This window comes from Vigna unguiculata, chromosome 11, assembly GCF_004118075.2.
Source record: "Vigna unguiculata cultivar IT97K-499-35 chromosome 11, ASM411807v1, whole genome shotgun sequence".
In the NCBI taxonomy this organism is placed as follows: Eukaryota; Viridiplantae; Streptophyta; class Magnoliopsida; order Fabales; family Fabaceae; genus Vigna; species Vigna unguiculata.
In genome coordinates, this window is record NC_040289.1 from 33756924 (window position 1) to 33776477 (window position 19554).

At 27.5% G+C, this 19554-nt stretch overlaps 1 protein-coding gene across 1 annotated transcript; it reads left to right on the forward strand.

Moving 5' to 3' along the window:
• Positions 1 to 16256: 16256 nt before the first annotated feature.
• Positions 16257 to 17440, forward strand: LOC114170631 (dehydration-responsive element-binding protein 1B-like). Its single transcript, XM_028056152.1, has one exon. It carries the CDS (start codon positions 16343 to 16345, stop codon positions 17027 to 17029), a length of 687 nt encoding a protein of 228 aa, XP_027911953.1. The 5' UTR covers positions 16257 to 16342; the 3' UTR covers positions 17030 to 17440.
• The last annotated feature ends 2114 nt before the right edge of the window (positions 17441 to 19554 follow it).

The window sequence follows — 19554 nt, forward strand, 5'->3', positions numbered from 1 at the left end:
TCAAAGTCAATGTGATCTTTTATATGATTTGCTAATGAGTCACCCTTAAATATCTCTCATCTTTATTTATACTTTCAAAATCGATATCTTAGACATATTTAGGTCATAAAAGAAAGGGATCATAAAATATTTAAACAATTAATAGGTCAAAATTGTAGACATTTTAAAAATGTTTCAAATAAAAATATGGAAAATAAAGGCTATCCCTAGTACTTTACACTTGGCTTGGAAAATGGAATTAAATATTACGTCAACAAAAGATATTCTTAGGCATAAAGGGATAAAACAAAAACTTGCAAATTGTGTGTTTTATGTGCAGAGCAGAGAAATCAATTGAGTATTTGTTTTTTGAATGTAAGATATTAAGCTAAGCTTGAAATCTTTGTAATAAATGGACTATTTAATTTAGTTTCAATTTTGGAGTATATAAGCATGCTATTCAAACTTTAGCTAAGGGAAATTTATGTGTTTTATTAAAAGAGAGTAAGAAGGTTTCATTCATAGGTAGACCAACCTATATCAGAGTATTCTGAGATGATTCACGTCAATAAGCTATACCCCGATCGGGGTATACTCTGTTTTTATATCTTAACTTAAACACCGATATAACCATGATTTTGTAAGGGACATGTTTTCTGGAATAATTTTAAAAACATACACTGTTAAAGGCTAGGGATCCATGGAAAACATATTAAAGGGTGAACATATATCGACTAACTATACACAAGTAAACAGGGATATAACAACATTTGTGTTTTGGTATTCGTTGGTTAAGTGTCTACAACTCCAAAATAACTTGTCCTACGACACTTCTTTCTCTTGTTCGTTTGGTCTCCAAGATATCATGTTCGTCCATAGCTGCTCTAATGGTACTTACAGAAGGTACTCTGATGCTAAAGTTAGTAGGTGATCGATCAGAAGGGAATTAAGTGTTGTAATACATGTGTGTGAACTACCATACCTTAGACATTTATTTATAGTTGGTGTTATGGACTTTTACCTTTTTCCTAGCCTAATCACGACCTAATCATACCTTAATTAGCATTAGTTGACTGATTCGTTGTTAATCTGATCTTTATTCTGCAACTGGTTGGATAAAGAGATAGACCAAAATGATCGACCAAAGAATGATCGGTCAAGGAATGATCGGCTCAGGATAATCAGTCTAAAGGGTGATCAACCAAGAATGATTGGTCTAGGATGGTCGGCTAAGGATGATCAGCCCAATGAGTAATCGACTAAGAATGATCGACCCAAGGAGTGATTGGCGTAGGATGATTGGCCCAAAAGGTGATCGGCCAATGAATGATAGACCCAAAAGGTGATTAACCAAATATGATTGGGTCCAGGGTGATCAACCTCAAAGTATGTACTGTACAGTTTGTATTCTGATAGTTATATGGTTATAATACTGAACTCGTGTACTTTAGATCTTTATATGTATTAGGCAAATCAAATTTGTACAATATAACTTTATAACCTATAAGTGATGAATGTATTCAGATGGCCTTATTTTCTGTCAAATTTGAGAAAGATTGCATGATGTAGAGTAAGAAAAGTGGTTATGTTGTTTTTATGTATATAATAAATCATTGTATAAGAGATGAGACATTCCTATTGTCTCTTTTATATTTTTTTATTTGCTTAAAAAAATTTGGAAAATTAAATTAAATGTAAATAAGACAAAAATTATAGTTTGGCCTTTCATAATTTTTTGTATTCAAATATAAATCAAAATAAATAATATCAAACTAATCAAGAAATATAGTTAAGATAATTTAGTTTTTTCTAATTTCATTTACAAATATTCTTCTTGTAGGATTGCATGCTTTTTGCTTCTAGGTCAATGATCATAGTTTTTATGTTTTTAGAAAGAAAAAGAAGTTCATTGGTGAAGACATAGGCCATGTAGGATTATCTTGGTGTTAGTTTTTCATGGCTGGAATTCTCCGATGAAGAGAACTACTAGTGTTTTTTTAGTAGAAAGGGAGTGTGTTGTAGGATACTTCGCCTCGCTTCCTTGTCATTGAAAATGTGAACACCGTGAACAAATGAAAAATCACACGTTGATAAAAAAAAAACATATTGGTTTTATTGAGTTTAACTTAGTAGTCTCTGACCTAATTGTTAATGTGTGACCAAATTTCAAATTATCACAAGAGGGAAGTTTATCTGCCAAGAATCTTTGATGCTTGCTCAAGTTAGTAAAAGATTTTCTGAGTAAAAATGATTATGAGATGATTATATTTGTGTGATGACATATATTTATGGCTTTTTAGGCCTATGAACATTGTATATTAACATATAGATATCATCAATGGATTCTATTATTGTGAATGAATTATATTTTTATCATATGGGTTAAATATGTTTTTAGTTCCTATACTTGGACGTGAAATTGGAATTCTTCATTCTCTAAAACTTTGATACATTTTGGTCCATAAATTTAAAAAATAAATAGATATAATCATTTTAGCCAAACGACATTAATTTTGTTGACTTTGTTAAATGCGTTTCAGACTTGTATTTGAGTTTAAATATGTCAAACAATGGAAATAGCTCAAACTTAACCTAAAACATGTTTTGCACATCAATAGAATTCAATGTAATTGAATTAAAACAACTATATTCATTTATTTTTTAAGTTTGAAGACTAAAATATATCAAAGTTTGAAATAACAACTGATTCTAATTTTACATCCAAATTTAGAGACTAAAAACATAATTTTACTCTTATGGTATATGATATCATATATCTCATGCATATTCTCTTTCCCTTATTTTAAAATTTCTTTATTTTAAGGTTGTTAATATATCACATAAATTGTGATCTTAATTTATTAGACCTTTAAGTATGCTAAAAATATAACTTTATTTTAGATATGGGCCCAATAAGTACATATATGAAAAACCATGTTAATAAGAAAAAACATAAAAAATCATGTTGATAAAAAAAAATATGAAAAACCAACCATGAATCTAAGTAAAAGATTATGAGACATGTCCTTTTCCCAATTCGTGCTTGTAACATAAGGATGAATATTATAAAGACTTGTAATATTTCACAATTAGCCTAAATTCTTGCGATTGTATATGTACCTACTTAAAATGGTCAAATATAAACCTTAGCGTTTTTATTTTTTCTTAAGTTTTGTTCATGGTAATAAATAATATTAGATTTTGAAGAAGTTAAAAATTAATAAAAAGCATCTTTGAAAAGATACATTATCTAATGATTGGAAATAAAAGTAAAATAATGTACCATGTACCACACCTAGCCATTTCAATCAAGTAATAATAATAAACGATCATTATATCTACACGCGAAGTTATTCAGATAACCAGTCTAGGCTGACCTAAGCCTAATCTGCCTGAACCGATAACCTAAGACGCCAAAAGTAATAACCAGCCTAGGACAACGTATGAGCAATGGCGGCACAAGCTGCCAAAGGGGTAATCGGCCTACGCCGACCACCCTAAGATACTTAACGAAATCAAAGCACCCCTGAAATCCAGTAAGCCCACAACAGTCGAGACTAAGGGCCTGGGCCAAGGCCCAGACCCACCTATGGCCCAAACCAGGGCCCAGCCCATGGAATGGGCAAACATAATTAATAATATATAAATATACATGGACTCCACGAATTAACGGTACGCATTCATTACTTCATTAATCACCTGATTTGACTTTTTGAGAGCTTTCGCTGACTTAAGCTTCTGAGTCCCTTCTGCAGGTAACCCCTCCTGGGTCCAAGCCGATATATGTCAAATAGGAAGAGGCCAACGGAGGAGATAACGGACTATATGGGTAAGGTGACACTTGTGCCTAATCGATCTTATTTGTTCTCTACAGGAACATACCATATATATACACTCACATATTTTAATGTTAAAAATAAACTTTATATGTAAATATCTTTATGTAACTTACATTTTAAATAATAATAATAATTTAGTGTGTAACACATTGTTATATTGAAATCTATATAATTTATAACAAAATTATATGAGGCTTTTAGCATAATGAATCACATGTCCAATGACTAATTTAAAATAAATTATATATAATATCTTGTATAGAAAATGAAATATATTACCTGTTACTAGAAAAGTATATTCTACTCACTATATATATTTTTTTATCGTGTATAAGTATATCAGATCAAGATTTTCATACAGGATGAATTATAAGTTCAGATAAAAGCATATTAATTATATCTATCAAAATATTAAATAATCATATAACCAAAATTATAACACAATTCTTAAAAAATTCTCATTTTCAAGTCATAGAGAAAACTTTTTTTTGAAAATCTAGCTATTAAGAGAAAACCTTCTGATATTTTTTATTTTGTGTACTCCTAGGTAGAAGTAATAACAAATACTTGATTGTAATAAAATTTACTACAGAAAAACATATAAATATTTGCAAAACTTACTTTATCAACTGGTTTGTAAAGTTGAGTTAGAATTAAATTTTTTTTTAACATGATATAAAAACTATGGTTTAGAAGCTCTAAACTTTATCTCTAATTGGTTTTGTAAGGTTATATTAAATTTAAAGTTTTCTTTTTAATTAATAAATAACTTAAAAGTTGAGATAAACAAATATTAAACAATCATTTTATTGTTATGAAATAAAGTGAATAATAGAGAGAATAATAGATAATAGAGAAGAGAAGAAACAATAGAGAATAGAGAATAGGGAGCAACTCATTTGTGTATTATTATTGATAGGAAGAGTCCTATTTGTAGATACAATATGTAATCCATAAAGGAAACAAATCAACTTAGTTAATACAAATATTTACCATAAAGAGTAATGAATCATATGAGTAAATGTATCAAATCAATGGACAATCATTAATTCATAACACTCCCCCTTGAGTGTCCATTCATAAAGAATGTGCCTTGTTAAAACCTTACTAGGAAAAACCCTTTGGGATAAAAAACCTAGTGAAGGAAAAAGAGTACAACATTCTGTATTCTTTAATACAATATTGTTCATCACATATTCTATTTCTCCTCCTCATGTAAACTTACATCATTAAGGTGACAGAGTCCGAATTTGTGAGTCATTTGCTCAAAAGTTTTTCTTGGCAAAAACTTTACAAATAGACTTGTCATATTTTTAGATGAACGAATTTTTGGATATCTATATCATCCTTTCAATTGAACAATACACTATTGTCTTCATATATGGTTGTTGATTCCATCTTTCTCGGGGATAGTCACAAGTTTCTTGCACATGTTGAATTATAAATCTTAACAAAACATATTCACAATTTTCCTCGTAATTTTGTAGATTAGACGATGTTGCTACTATGGTTTGTTTCATATACCTTCATGAAACCATTGTGCTACCACATGTGAAGAAACATCTTGTTTGTGATCAACCATTGTGACATTGTAAGAATATGTAAAATAACATGCATATCCAACCCATTGGTCTGAATCTGAATCATTTGGATGGAATAAGCTCATATTCGTAGTACCCTTAAAGTAACGAAGTATATGTTTTACTCCAAACCATTTTCTTCTTGTAGTTGAAGAACTATATCTTGCTTAACAAATTTATAGCAAATGCAATATTAGATCGAGTATAATTCGCAAGATACATTAGTGTTTCTATGACACTAAGATATGGTGCTTCTAGACCAAGAAGATCTTCATCATTTTCTTGAGGTCTAAGAAGAGTCTTTATCAACATCTAACGACCTCACAACTATTGGAGTGCATAATGGACATGACTTGTCCATTTAGAACATTTTAAGCTCCTTAATCATATAAGCCTCTTGATGTATAAACATACTTTTATTTAAATACTCAATTTCTAATTTCAAACAAGACTTTGCCCTTCAAAGATCATTCATCTCAAATTCTTTCAATTGCCTTGTGAGCTCATTAGTAGTTTCAACGATGCTTATGTCATCTACATAAACAATAATTATGAAAAATTGATTTTATAATATTTTCATATAAATACAAGGACAAAAAGGATCATTTCCATATCCTTATTTTAATAAGAACTCAAATAAGATGGTTATACCACACACATCCTTGCTTTAATCAATAAAAGAGCATGTTCAATTTTATTGAATAACCCTCTTTAGAATTTGTCTTGTTGGGCAAATAAAATCCTTCAGGGATTTTCATATAAATATGATTCTCAAAAGAACCGTACGAATAGGTTGTAACATCATCCATTAGATGTAAATGCAAACCTTGTTGTGCAACTAGGATAATCGAATATTGCAATGTTGTTGCATCCAATACTAGTGAACATGTTTTTTCACTAATCAATACAAGGTTTTGTGAATAACCTTGAGCAACCAATTATGCTTTGTATCTAACAATTTCATCATTTTTAATTTGATTTTTGCACAAAAATCCATATGTACCCAACAAGTTTCACAACTTCAGGTGTGCGAACTATACGTCCAAAAACCTTTCGTTCAGTAAGCAAATACAATTATGCTTCTTTGCATATTTTCATTTTGGCCAATCTTTTCTTCGCCGACAATCTTCAATGATCATTGCTTATTGATCCTCATTGTCATTCATAACATTCATCGCTATGTTATAAGTAAAAGTTTCGTCAATGTTAACTTTATTTTGGTTCCATATTCTATGATTCATGACATAATTTATTGAGATCTCATCATTTCAACCATTTCAGGTACTTGAGGTTCTTCTGGAACCGAACCATTAATTATGTCAAATGAATCTTTTGGGATTTCAACCTTTTTGATTAGGTCATTTTGCATATTAACTCACTTTCTCATTCAAGAGTTTTTATCTTTGGAACCAATAGGTCTACCACGCTTCAAACGTGTCCACATGAGTTTTTCAACCTTTTTTTTTTCGCATCATAATAACTGATCATGTCAAATAAGTCAATCATTTTGATTTGTAAATTTCTAGTTTACCATGACATGCATTTCAATTGTACTAATAAACTTGTAGTACAAACTATAAGAGAATGTTGATAATTTCTCCAATACACTTTCTTTTTCAACTCAATCATAGAGATATAAAGATATTTCATATCTTTTTCATTGTTTGTCTCAATATAATATCCATTTAGACAAATATCATTCAAACTTAATAAGTTTCTATTCAACTTCTTGGTAGAAGTATAATAGCTCTTCTAGAGTCTTCAAATATATTTGTAGTACTATAAATAATACTAACATCGATGTCTCACATTATCAAACAGGAGAAAAATTTATTACTCTTGAGAATTGTATAAGTTGTTGCACTATCAATAAGGCACATTCTTTTGGTACTAGTGCAAACATTCGTTTTTCATATAAACGTAAATATCAATATGAGATTTTTTTTAACACTCTCATAATCAATGAGGTGATCAATGCTTCCATTTGCTTTAGCAAAGAAAATAACAATATAAAGATGAGTAGCATCCATATGGCCATAATCAGAATCACCATCTTCATAAGCAAATTGTGTTTCTATGTTCTTCTCATTATTTGTAAGATGCTTTGGTGTACAATAAGTACAACTCAAATGGGCTTTACCACTGTAATGATAATATATACTTTCATCTTTTTGTCAATATTTTCACATTTTTCTTTTCCTTTTTTTCACATTATTGTGCCACTTCTGGTGACAAAATGTGTCTTTGAAATTTTCTTTATAATCATGTCCAAAATCAAGATCATGATCACGATCATGAAAATATAAATAAAATGTTGCTGCATTCACTTTTGGGAATGAAGCAAAACCAATTTGGACAGGTTTCATGATTTTCTTGAGGTCAAAAGCTCATTGCTTTGTTCAGCCATACAAAGGAATGAAATAAAATCATAATATTGATTGCTGCATTCACTTCTGGGAATGGAGCATATTAGGCGGATCTGATGATTTTTCATCAAAAGCTTTATTGCTTTGTCCAGCCAGCCATACATAGGCATGAAATAAATTCACAATATTTGTGAAATCTCTTTTCACAATATTTTTGTCATGTTGCTTAGATGTTTTATTTCTTTATTTAATGGTATCCCAATATCCATTGCATCTAAATATATTTCAACATTTAAAATCCAATATAAGGAATTCTTCCTTGTAATATCAAAGGTCACAAATCCAAATTTTGCAACATTTCGTGTGTTTAGAACTAGCACATAAAATAATTATATTAATAATAATAATAATAATCACCGTCAAAATAAGAATAAAAATAATAAGACGAAGATGAAAATTGATAAAGTTAAATAATTCTTATCACAAGAGGAAGAATATAAGGTAAAATTATAATTTGAGAAAGGATTAGAAAGAGCCTGGATTGAGACACGCATAACACTATCGTTATAGAGAAAAAGCTTCGATTAGTCCTCAATTAGTTGGAGCATCGTGCTGATAACGTGTTATGAAATAAAGTGAATAATAGAGAGAATAATAGATAATAGAGAAGAAACAATAAAAAATAGAGAATAGGGAGCAACTCATTTGTGTATTATTATGGATAGGAAGAGTCCTATTTATAGATACAATATGTAATCCATAAAGGAAACAAATCAACTTAGTTAATACAAATATTTACCATAAAGAGTAATGAACCATATAATTTATCACTTTAATTAAAGAGTAACAAACATTTATCACTTTATTATTATTCAGTTATTCCTTTTGAAAAAATCTTACAATTTATTCAACCTCATTTCTAAAGTCAACATGTTATTTAGTTTGTATTATAATTAAGGTTTAATAATTCATTTGGTTACGGTTTTTGTCAAAAAATGTTAAGTTGTTCATCTAGTTTTTCATAGTTTCAATTTGATTTTGATTTGTGAAAACTCACAATTTGGTTCAAATTTTTGAAGAATTTATGCAATTTGGTCATTTTTGTTAAATTTCTTGAAATGGATCATGAATTTTTCATCAAATTTAACATTAGGATTATGTTAATTATATTAACAAAACAAGTCATTCTTATTAACAACTTAAATTTTGATAAAATATTATTGATCCCCTTCAAGACATTTAACAAAAAGGGTAAAATTATATCAACTTGCACAAATCAAAACCAAATTGAAACAAAAAAATTGAGAACTAACTTAATATTTTTGGACGAAAATAGCAATCGAATAAGTAATTAAACCTAAAATTAATCTCTTTGAAGTATTATTTTACAAGATAAGAAGAAACATCCCATAAGATAATAGAAAACAAAGAACAAGATGTGAACAAACCCCTATGTTCAATATTCAATGAAATGAAGTCATCATTTAAATCTTGTCACGTTGATGGGTTGAATGTGTGAAAAATGAAAACTACATTTCGTGCAAAGAAAACTCTTTCCAAGAGACAACTAAACATAAAAAGTCAAACAAAAATACTTGTTTAATTCAAATGTCATAAACGCTTTCACTTTAATTAAGAAGACACAAAATTTTATAAATTCAAAAATGCTATAGAGATATGAAATACTCTTAGATACACCAATATATAAAAACTCTATCTAAAGAAAATGAAATAAATATGATATTTAAAATAGATTGATTTTTAGATAATTTACCTCTATAAGTAATTTCTTTTTGTGTTTTGACCCAATAATAGATTAAGTCCATATTAAAATATTGATGACATACTCGTGAACAAAAATCTATTTAAATACTCCTATAAACCAATTTCCAACCAATTGTTTTTCTGTTAATAATTTATATATAATAACCAGTTACTTTATAATTTTTTATGCCTTCCGTATTATTATCGATGGTCAGTAATAATAATTTTTCTTATCCTAATTTCTTATTAACCAATTTGACCTCAAAATTAAAATTATTTCAAAATTAGCTAACAAAAGATTATCTCTACGTTAGGGTCAACATCTTGACATTAAATGGAACGTATGGTCTTGTCAAAATGACAAGACATGATAAATAAGTGTCTCATAATAAGAAATCGAAATAAATTATGTCAACGACCGTTTAAAGTAAATTAAAAAAGAGTTAATATTGAAAAGGAAAGGAAAAGTTATGGTTGATGATATTGTCTTATTCTTTCTTAATAATAACAATAATAATTGGATTTTATAAAAAAAAGATAAAAATGAATATATTGAATTAATGGCAAAATATTATTCTACTTAATTTTATAATTATTTTCTATGGATGAAGTAAATAATATATAGAGTTGTCTTGTGTAAGATTGAGTGATCTCGACTTATAAGTGAATTTTCTACTTAAGTACAAAAATTATGTTAGTCTGACCAATCATGATTATCTTAATCCATATGAAGTAATAATATATTAATATAAATGTTATAATATGATATTTATTGTAATATGACATTTATTGTAGTATCTAAACATTTTTAAAATGGAGACGATAAACTCAATCAGATAAGGCTCAAATAATAATGTATATAAAGATATTACCATCATACCTAATTTTAAGCCTAGTACAAATGCACGAGTTACTTTGATCATATTAATTGGACATAGGAGTAGGAGTATACAAAATATATGAGAGTCCGTATTGACTCATTTCATTTAAGGGCTACATAGAAACATCTTGAACATCACAGTATAAAAAATCTTGCAGGACAATTCAATTACAACAAAAAAAAAATAAAAATAAAAATTATATATTTTAATAGAGATAATCATCTTAAAACAAATATCTTTCATACTAAAAATTTATTCATAAGTATAAAATTTAATTTTGTGGATAACTTTTATTGTTAGACATTTATTTTTATATTTTTCTTAAATTAATAATTAGTGTTATTTTGTAGTTTTGAAATTCTTTTATTATCTCATATTTGACTCAGCAAGTTAAATTTTTACATTAACATTAAATAAAAGAAAATAAGATAAATCATATATAAGTATAAAGATACATAAATTTATTGTTTTTTATAGGTTGTTCAAGGGAAAAATTCACTAGAGACACAATAAAACCTGAACTCAAATCACATGAGGGATTAACACTATTTCTAATCCAAAATTTTAAGATAATGAGTTTAAGAATCTTCATCATTAAATAATGCTCAATTTTATTGTTTCTACCAAATGTTAAACTTAGACTCACATTTAGATTCCTAACAATAAGGTTTGAAGTTAAAAATGATATTTTTGTCTCTTATATAAACTTGTTCAGGTTTCATTAGTACTAAATATCTCTAATGTTTCTTCTTGAATTGTGGTGTAGTTCATCTTAGTAACGAGTATGATATAAAGTAGGTAAAAAGTTTTAAAGTTTAAGGATTCCTTGTATAGAAAATCTCTCATTTCAGAAAAACATGTTCTATTATAGAATGACGATGCACAAAAATGGTTACTACTAAAATATTTGTGCCTGAGAGTGTTCTGGTGCGAAGACACTAACACTTTAAAAATAAATTATTAACAATTCAAAATAAATTGAAAATCTCACAATTATATTGAATAAAAATAACTAAGATCATAAACAAAATGATACATAAATATATTTTTAAATTAAAAATAATATTCTAATTTTTTATATAAATTTGTTGATATGAATATCGTGTGTTTCCCATAAAAAAACCTCACATGGTTTTGAGGAAAACTGAAACCTATTGTAAAGGTAAACAATAGTAAAAAGGTCATTTTTATATTCGTAAAGAAAAAAGAAATAGAAAATAATGAAAAGTAATTTAAGTGGATGCAAAAACTTTTTAGATGTGAAACATTATTATTCGGTTATTCAATGGGTGAGTTTGATTCGAACTTCTATGAGAAAAGGCAACCTAAGAGCTCACATTAGCATCAACATGTAGTCAAAAGCAAACCAAATTTCTAGTACAACAGTTTTTGTCTCGACAAAGTTAGTATACATGTCAGTTTTGTCTAATAAAAGTTTATATACGTTCACATGTAAATATAAAAGTGAGATTCATTATTTTGTTAGTCTTTTATATTATATGATAATAAATGATACCATAAATTTAAAGTTTATTTTATTTTTATATGTCACCATTTTAGGTGACTTCTGATATAAGAGATAGTGTGGAGGCGTAGGCAATAAGAAATCAGAATGAAAACTCCATGTATTTATTCGTTTTTTTTTTATAAGGCTTGGTGGTCGAAGTAGGTAATATTTACATTTATTTATATATGATATATTTTACTTATAATTTTGATATGATATTAAAAGATATTTAATATGAATTTTAAATTTAATTTTATCTCTTATCATAAAGACATTCAAAAAAATAGAATATTTGTATAGGATGAATGAATCCTTGAGGTATGATAAATGTTAGGTATATAGAAGGGGTTTTACTGGATATAACATTAATGAGATATGAGTCCAATCACATAAGACATTGACACCACTCTCAATTCATTATCTTAAAACAATAAATTTATGGGTCTTTATCTTTATATAATGTTTTACTTTCTCATTTTTAACTAATATGAAATTTAGACTCACTCTTTAACGTGCTATTTGTAAAATGGAAACATAGTCCACGAGAGGGATAGAGCTCTGTTAGGTTGAGTATGAATGGTGGACTTTATCCATACTCGTGATGTCTGCTTATGAAGAAAAAAGTGGGAACCAAGCATTATTCATTGAATTTCAAAACCCATTCATTCCAAGCTATAGACTCACTATTCAACAATAAATTCCGATTTATAATATTATTTTTACGATTAAATAAGTGTTTAATTCATTTCTGAATGAGATCTTCATACTTTTAATGAAGTATTTTTCTTCTTTTTTTTTGAAGTTTTCATTTAACTCTACGATGAAATGCATAATTTATTCTCTCTTCATGGTACAATCTCAAGTTAATGGACAATTTCATATATACAATGTATCAATTTAACCAAATTATCCAATTCAACTCAATAAAATATCATAAATGAATACTACACAAATCAAGTTCAAGTCTATTATACTTATTTTGACGTTGATTGGGATAGTGACTTAATGATCGTAAGTCTATATACTTTTTTGCATTTTTTTTCCCTAAGAGTGTCTTATCTCTTGAGAGAGGAAGAACAATTGTTTCTCGTTTCTACATTGAAGTTGAACAATTGTTTGTTTTTTATTTCTTTCTAACATCAACTGTACAAGAAAATTATAAATAACATTATTTTATAAACCAATTTTTTTATCTAAAATATTCCATAATATTAATTAAAAATTATAATTGGTTTGTGAATCAAAATCAAAATGTAAATTAATTTATAATATTAGTTATTAAGATTTTAACTACTTACTATTATTAGATTCTAAATTATATTTTTTTATTAATAATAAAGTCTGTTCGAGATACAAATAATTTTATTTTAATTTATAAAATAAGGTTTAATTTTGTCAATATAATAACTAATTATTTTTCATCTCTAAATTAGTTATTATTTAATGATTTTATTGTAATGTGATATTTCTTTATCTAAACCAACTCCTATATATTGTAAGAGAGTGCTTATATCTCAAATTTTTATGACCTCACAACATATTGTAAATGGCATAAATATTTATTAAGACCATAGACCAAACAATTTTGATGATAACAACCACTTTGAGTATTACATTCTTATATTATATGATATGAATATTCTAACATGTGTTTTTGTGACAACAAAAGAGGTTTTGTCTCTCACTATATGGTATGATAAACTCATCTAACATTCTAGCAAACAATCTAATGGAGCTCGATGGATTTTAGTTGCTTAAAATCTCAGTCAAGTCATAATAATCAATGTTTTTTTAATAAAGATAAAACCAAACAAATATTAATCTATTTTATCTATGCGAAAAAAAAAAAAGTCTCTTACACTCTGTCTAACCTTTCTTTCTAGAGCCAACTGTTATAGTATTTGTTTTTTTCAATAATAAAGTATTTTTAAAGAATTAAAAACAAGTTATGAATTATATATTATCTTTTAATTCATAATAAAATATTTTCTTAAGATAAAATTACATAAATAATAATAGCAAACAAAATACTTAGATTGAAAAAGTACTGGGTGACTGCACATTTAAGTCATTCAACCCGCGTAGAGTGATTCTACATAACTTGCAATATGCTAGAATTAACGTGTGGCTTGGGTACACTATCTTAAATTACAATTTAATATCTTTTTCTAATCTTTCATCGCTATATTTGTGTGAGTTAAATATAATTAAATAGTTTTATTCATTATTACAAATCTAAATTTTATTTTATGTCTCTTTCAATATATTTATATAATATACTTTCTTATTTATTTATAGTAAATAGTACATTGTTAAACCTCAATTTTTTTTTATAATTATCATACGTACGGCAAATCTTCATTTTTATAAAAAGTTAAATTCAAGATAAATTATATCGAACTTTATAAATTTCTTTCAACTTCTTTTAATTTATGTGGAATGTTATACCCATTAATTCACTGTGAACACAATTAATAAACTAAACACGAAACATGATTAAGTCTATGTTGATATTGATTATAAGTAATGTTAGCAGTGACAAAAGTCAGTCCGGCCTGTTTTGACCCGCTTTGTTCTTAGCCTGCTTTGTCCATGGTCCGTCAAACAAGTTGGGTCGGACTGGTCCGTCATTGAAAAACGGGTTGGACATTGCAACCTACCTCGTCTCAAAATGGGTTGACGGGCTGACCCACTACTTTTTTTTATAAAATTTATTTATATATATAAATTTGTTTATATAATATAAAAAATATTTTAATTATTTTTAATTTTTAAACATAAAAAAAAATGGGTCAACAAGTCAGGACAAGCTAGGCGAGCAAGACCACAGGGTTGACGGATTAGAAACTCCAACCCGACCCACCATTTTCTTGGCAGACTAGCGAGCTTGGTCCGCTTTGACATACCTAAGTAATATTCATCAAAGTCTCCCATTCATTGGTACGAAGAATGTAGCAAAAGAAAATGATTATAAAAGAGCCGATTCCAGAATAATCCACACAATTCAATAAGAAGCTTCTTTTTGAATTGTATGAAAAGATTTACACTTTGTTTTAGAAATACGTATGAAAATTTACAATTTCCTATAAAAAATCATATTTTAAATAATAATACTTGGATACGAATTCATTAATTTTAATTAATATTAATGTATTCAATTAATTTTAATTAATATTCATGTATTAAATTATCAACTTCAATTTCCTAAAATAATATATAAAAAATTTAATTAAAAATTGACACTACAACAAAATGTTTTATTAACAATCAATTTTAATGACTAAAAGTTGTTAGTTATTATAATGATCAAACTAGATATCAAATTACAAAATACAAAATTATTAGTTACTAAAATAGTCACTATTATCAATAAAAAATTATAATTAGTTGTTAAATTGGTCACTAATTAATTATAGACTAATTTAGAAACCAATTCTTTGGGTAGCAAAAATCAACGTAAGTAATGTTTAGTGACCAATTCCCTTTGGTAGTTAAATTTTAAAAACCAATTTAAAGACCAATTTTAATTTTTTATTCATAATAATGATTATTTTATGAATCAATAATCTTTTTATTTTGTAAATTGATAATGTAACTAAATTAGTTATTTTGATCATTAATATTGGTCAGTAAGAAAACATTTTCTTTATAGTGTGTAAGTAAAATTAACTAAAATTACGTGTCAATTAATGCGTTCCCATGATATTTGTGTTCAACATAAATATAAACCTTGAAACGTCAAACTACATTAGATTTTTTGTGTACTTTTTATCTAAATTTTATACTCTTATTTGTAACGTATTTCTACTAAAAGGATAATTTTCCTTTTCTATTTTGTTATTTCCAAAAGTTGATGGCACTATCACTCATTATGATACCTTTATAGCTCTAAATATTGCAACCAACTCAAGTTCGTCATATTGTGTATTTTATCATCACATTATACAAATCTGAACAACATAATAATATCGCCCACAGTTTCACTTCCTTTTCAACATAGTTCTTCTTTTTCCTTCGTTCACCACAAACTGTTAATTTCTTTTCACCCACGAGGTTTAACAGTTTACATTCTTTGAATTTGAATACTCACCCATGCTCGCGACACGACATCCACTGACGTCACCAAACCAGAATCCAGGGTTCGACACTCTTAAAATCTGTTCTTCACACCCACGTGGTTTCCTCAAACCAGCCAAAGCAATGATATTCATGTACATGTGTCGCACGTGTACGTACGTTCCATCTCCGCGTTCATTTCCTGTCCAACTCGCGTTTACCATTCATATATATATCACTCAACCAAACACACTTTTTCTTATACAATCTTTGTCACACACAAACAACACACCCTTTTTCTCCCTCTCACTCCTTAACCAATCGAAACCCTTATCCACGCTTATGCTTCTTCATCTGTTCCAAAACTCAAATGATTAACATGAAGAACATGAAGAACAACGAATCTACTTGCTCCATTTCACTGTCTCCGCCAAACCCTAATCCACTCTGCGATTCTCCGAATCCGTCTCACAAGAGAAAAGCAGGTAGAAAGAAGTTTAGGGAGACACGGCACCCTGTGTATAGGGGTGTGCGCCAAAGAAACGGTAACAGATGGGTGTGTGAAATTAGGGAACCACTGAAAAAGTCAAGGATTTGGGTAGGGACATACCCTACTCCTGAAATGGCTGCTAGGGCACACGACGTGGCTGTTTTAGCCCTTAATGGCCTCTCTGCTAACTTCAATTTCCCCGATTCTGTTTCTCTTCTTCCCCTCGCCAAGTCTTCTTCTGCTGCAGATATAAGGGAAGCAGCAAAAGCTGCTACTGTTCATACTGTTGATACTGTTGATGATACTTTCACGCCAAACACTGATTTTTCTTGTTCCTCTCGAGGCAATTCTGGTTTTGAAGAAAATGGGAATGCTGAAGAGAGTTTTTTGAACATGAACATGCACAACGATGAGTCTGAAACAGTGTTCTTTGATGAGGAGGCACTGTATAATATGCCAGGTTTTTTGGATAGTATGGCAGAGGGTTTGCTAATTACACCACCCTCTAGAGCACTGGACTGGGACCATTCTGATTCTGAAATAGACCTTACACTGTGGAATAACTGATATCAATTACTGTACCTATATTTTTGGTTTCTATCGTTCTCACAGATATTTTAAACGCAGTGAGAATCTATTTGTGTGTGTGAAAAAAGATACACTAATTCCTTTTGCTATAGAATCTTTGGTTAATTACTGCATGTACTGTTGTACTGCTATAATTTCTGCCAAAGCCATTTTTCAAAGTCATCAAAAAGTCCTATATCTATATCCGTGTGTCGTGGTTAAGTGCATGCACCTTTTTGAGAGAAATATGAAGTCAGAAAGGTTTATATATGTAATTAGCAACGTCATTAGGGAGGAGAAGAAAAAAGTGTGAAACTGGTATATGAGAAAAATCAACAATAGTTTTCTCTGTGTCAGATATTCTCCCTACACTTTGTATCAATTTATTCTATTTAAAAAAGCACATGATAGGTTGACATTTTTCAAAATTTATATACAACCCTTTGATGATTGCATATGATTCGGAATTTTATTTACATTATTATTATTATTATTAACATATAAATATAATATTTTATCGTTTTTAAAAATATTGAAATATTTTAAAAACATTTGTGGTTAGTTAGTTGCTTGTCATAAAAGCTTATTAATTAGTTTGGCAGATAAACTGACTCTACATAGGAAGAATTTATTGTTTACATTACATATGTATGTATCTATCATAGAAAAGAAAAACGTGGTTTTCTGGTCTTCTCCCTTTCTTTTTATCTTTTATAGGAAAAATGTAGTATGGTTGAACACAATAAGATCATAAATCAGTGTAAATTTTATTTTTATAAATCGATTTTGTAAAATTAAAATAGGTTTAAAAAAGAATTTAAATTATCGTGCTAGACTTTTTTATGTTGTTTCTTTGTTTTGTCTGTAAAATACCGTGATAACCATTCATTTTAAAGTTTTAAAATATATCACAAAAAAAATACTAAAATGGTGTAATTAGTTTTAAGGCTCACTACAAGACAACACAAAATAAAAAATTAATAGAAAATCTGAAATTTTTAAAAGTCCACTTATGAAATTGAAAGTTTTGTGTCAATTTACCCAATAATTAATGCCAAAATATTTATATATGAGGTATTATGCAGCTAATTTTGTGAGAATGTTGCAGCAGACACAACCAAATAAATATCCTGCAAATGTTACAATGGAGGAGGAAAGCTGAAAAGTTATAATTTTTCTAAAATATATACTATACGGAGTTTCATCACTAATAATATAATTACCTAAAAAATTGTGATATCCCTCAACTCAAAATCTTCCTATATATTTGTTGATAGAGGGATTATGAGCAAGATATTTAATGTAAACAACTTTTTTGTTTTATACATGTTTTAGGGAAAAAGTTATCCGGACTAAACAAATAAATTTTTAAAAGCACAATGGAATTTGAGTAAAGTTGTTGAAAAACTTTTATCGACTAAAATAAGATCAATTGAGATACAAACTTTATCTATATAGTGATATAAAGTTAACTGAAGTTAAATTACTTTTTAACATGATATTATAATCATTAATCAAAATTTATTTTAGTGAAATTTATTATTTGTTAGGTCTATTATGTCACTTATGAATTACTATTTAAAAGTTTTTAGGTGAATCTTCTATCAATTAAATTAATTTTAATATTTAAAAATAAAACATAAAAATTATTATTTTTATCATTTTTAAAGTTAATTAGTTTTACACCAAAATGGTATTTTATTGTTAAATAAACTTTTTTTTATATTTTATATTTCATATGAAATACTCGGAGCACAAGCATTATGTGAAAAGTGGTAAATTTTAGTCAATAGCAAAAAATTTCTTCTGTAAAAGAACTTTTGACTCTGCTGATGAGACATAGGTATGAATTTGACCACCGTGCATTTTGTCAAAGTCAATCATGTGCTTGGTTCCATTCACCATCTTTACATTCTCGTACTTCTAATTTTCAAACCACTAAAAAAATGTTATTTCGTTTGTATGATAATGTTCAGAATTTAAATGTAAGTTTAAATTAAAAATAAATAAATAAAATTTATAAATTTATATTTTAAGTTATTTTTAAATAGTATTAATTTTTTATATGAATTTAACTTAATTTTATTATTATTATCTCTTTTGATTATACACTACTAATATAAGAGAAAATAACTTTTTGAGTTAGAACAGACGTTTACAGAGAAGAAAAAAAGAAATTGAAATAAATATATTAAGATTCTAAAGTCAGAATTATTCTAACTTAAAATATCAAACAAAATAGCTATATATATATAGTCTATGTAATATATATATATATATATATATATATATATATATATATATATATTATTGCAGTTTAAGATAGAAAATTTTCATTGTTAAGTGTGAAAAAGAAATTGAAATAAATATTCTAAAGTCAGAATTATTCTAACTTAAAATATCAAACAAAATTTTTATGGTCAAAATTAATTTTTAGAATTTTATTTAGTTTAAGATGAATAAAATATAAACTTTTAATATAACTTAATTATATTAAGATATAAAAAAAAATTTAAATTGCTCGG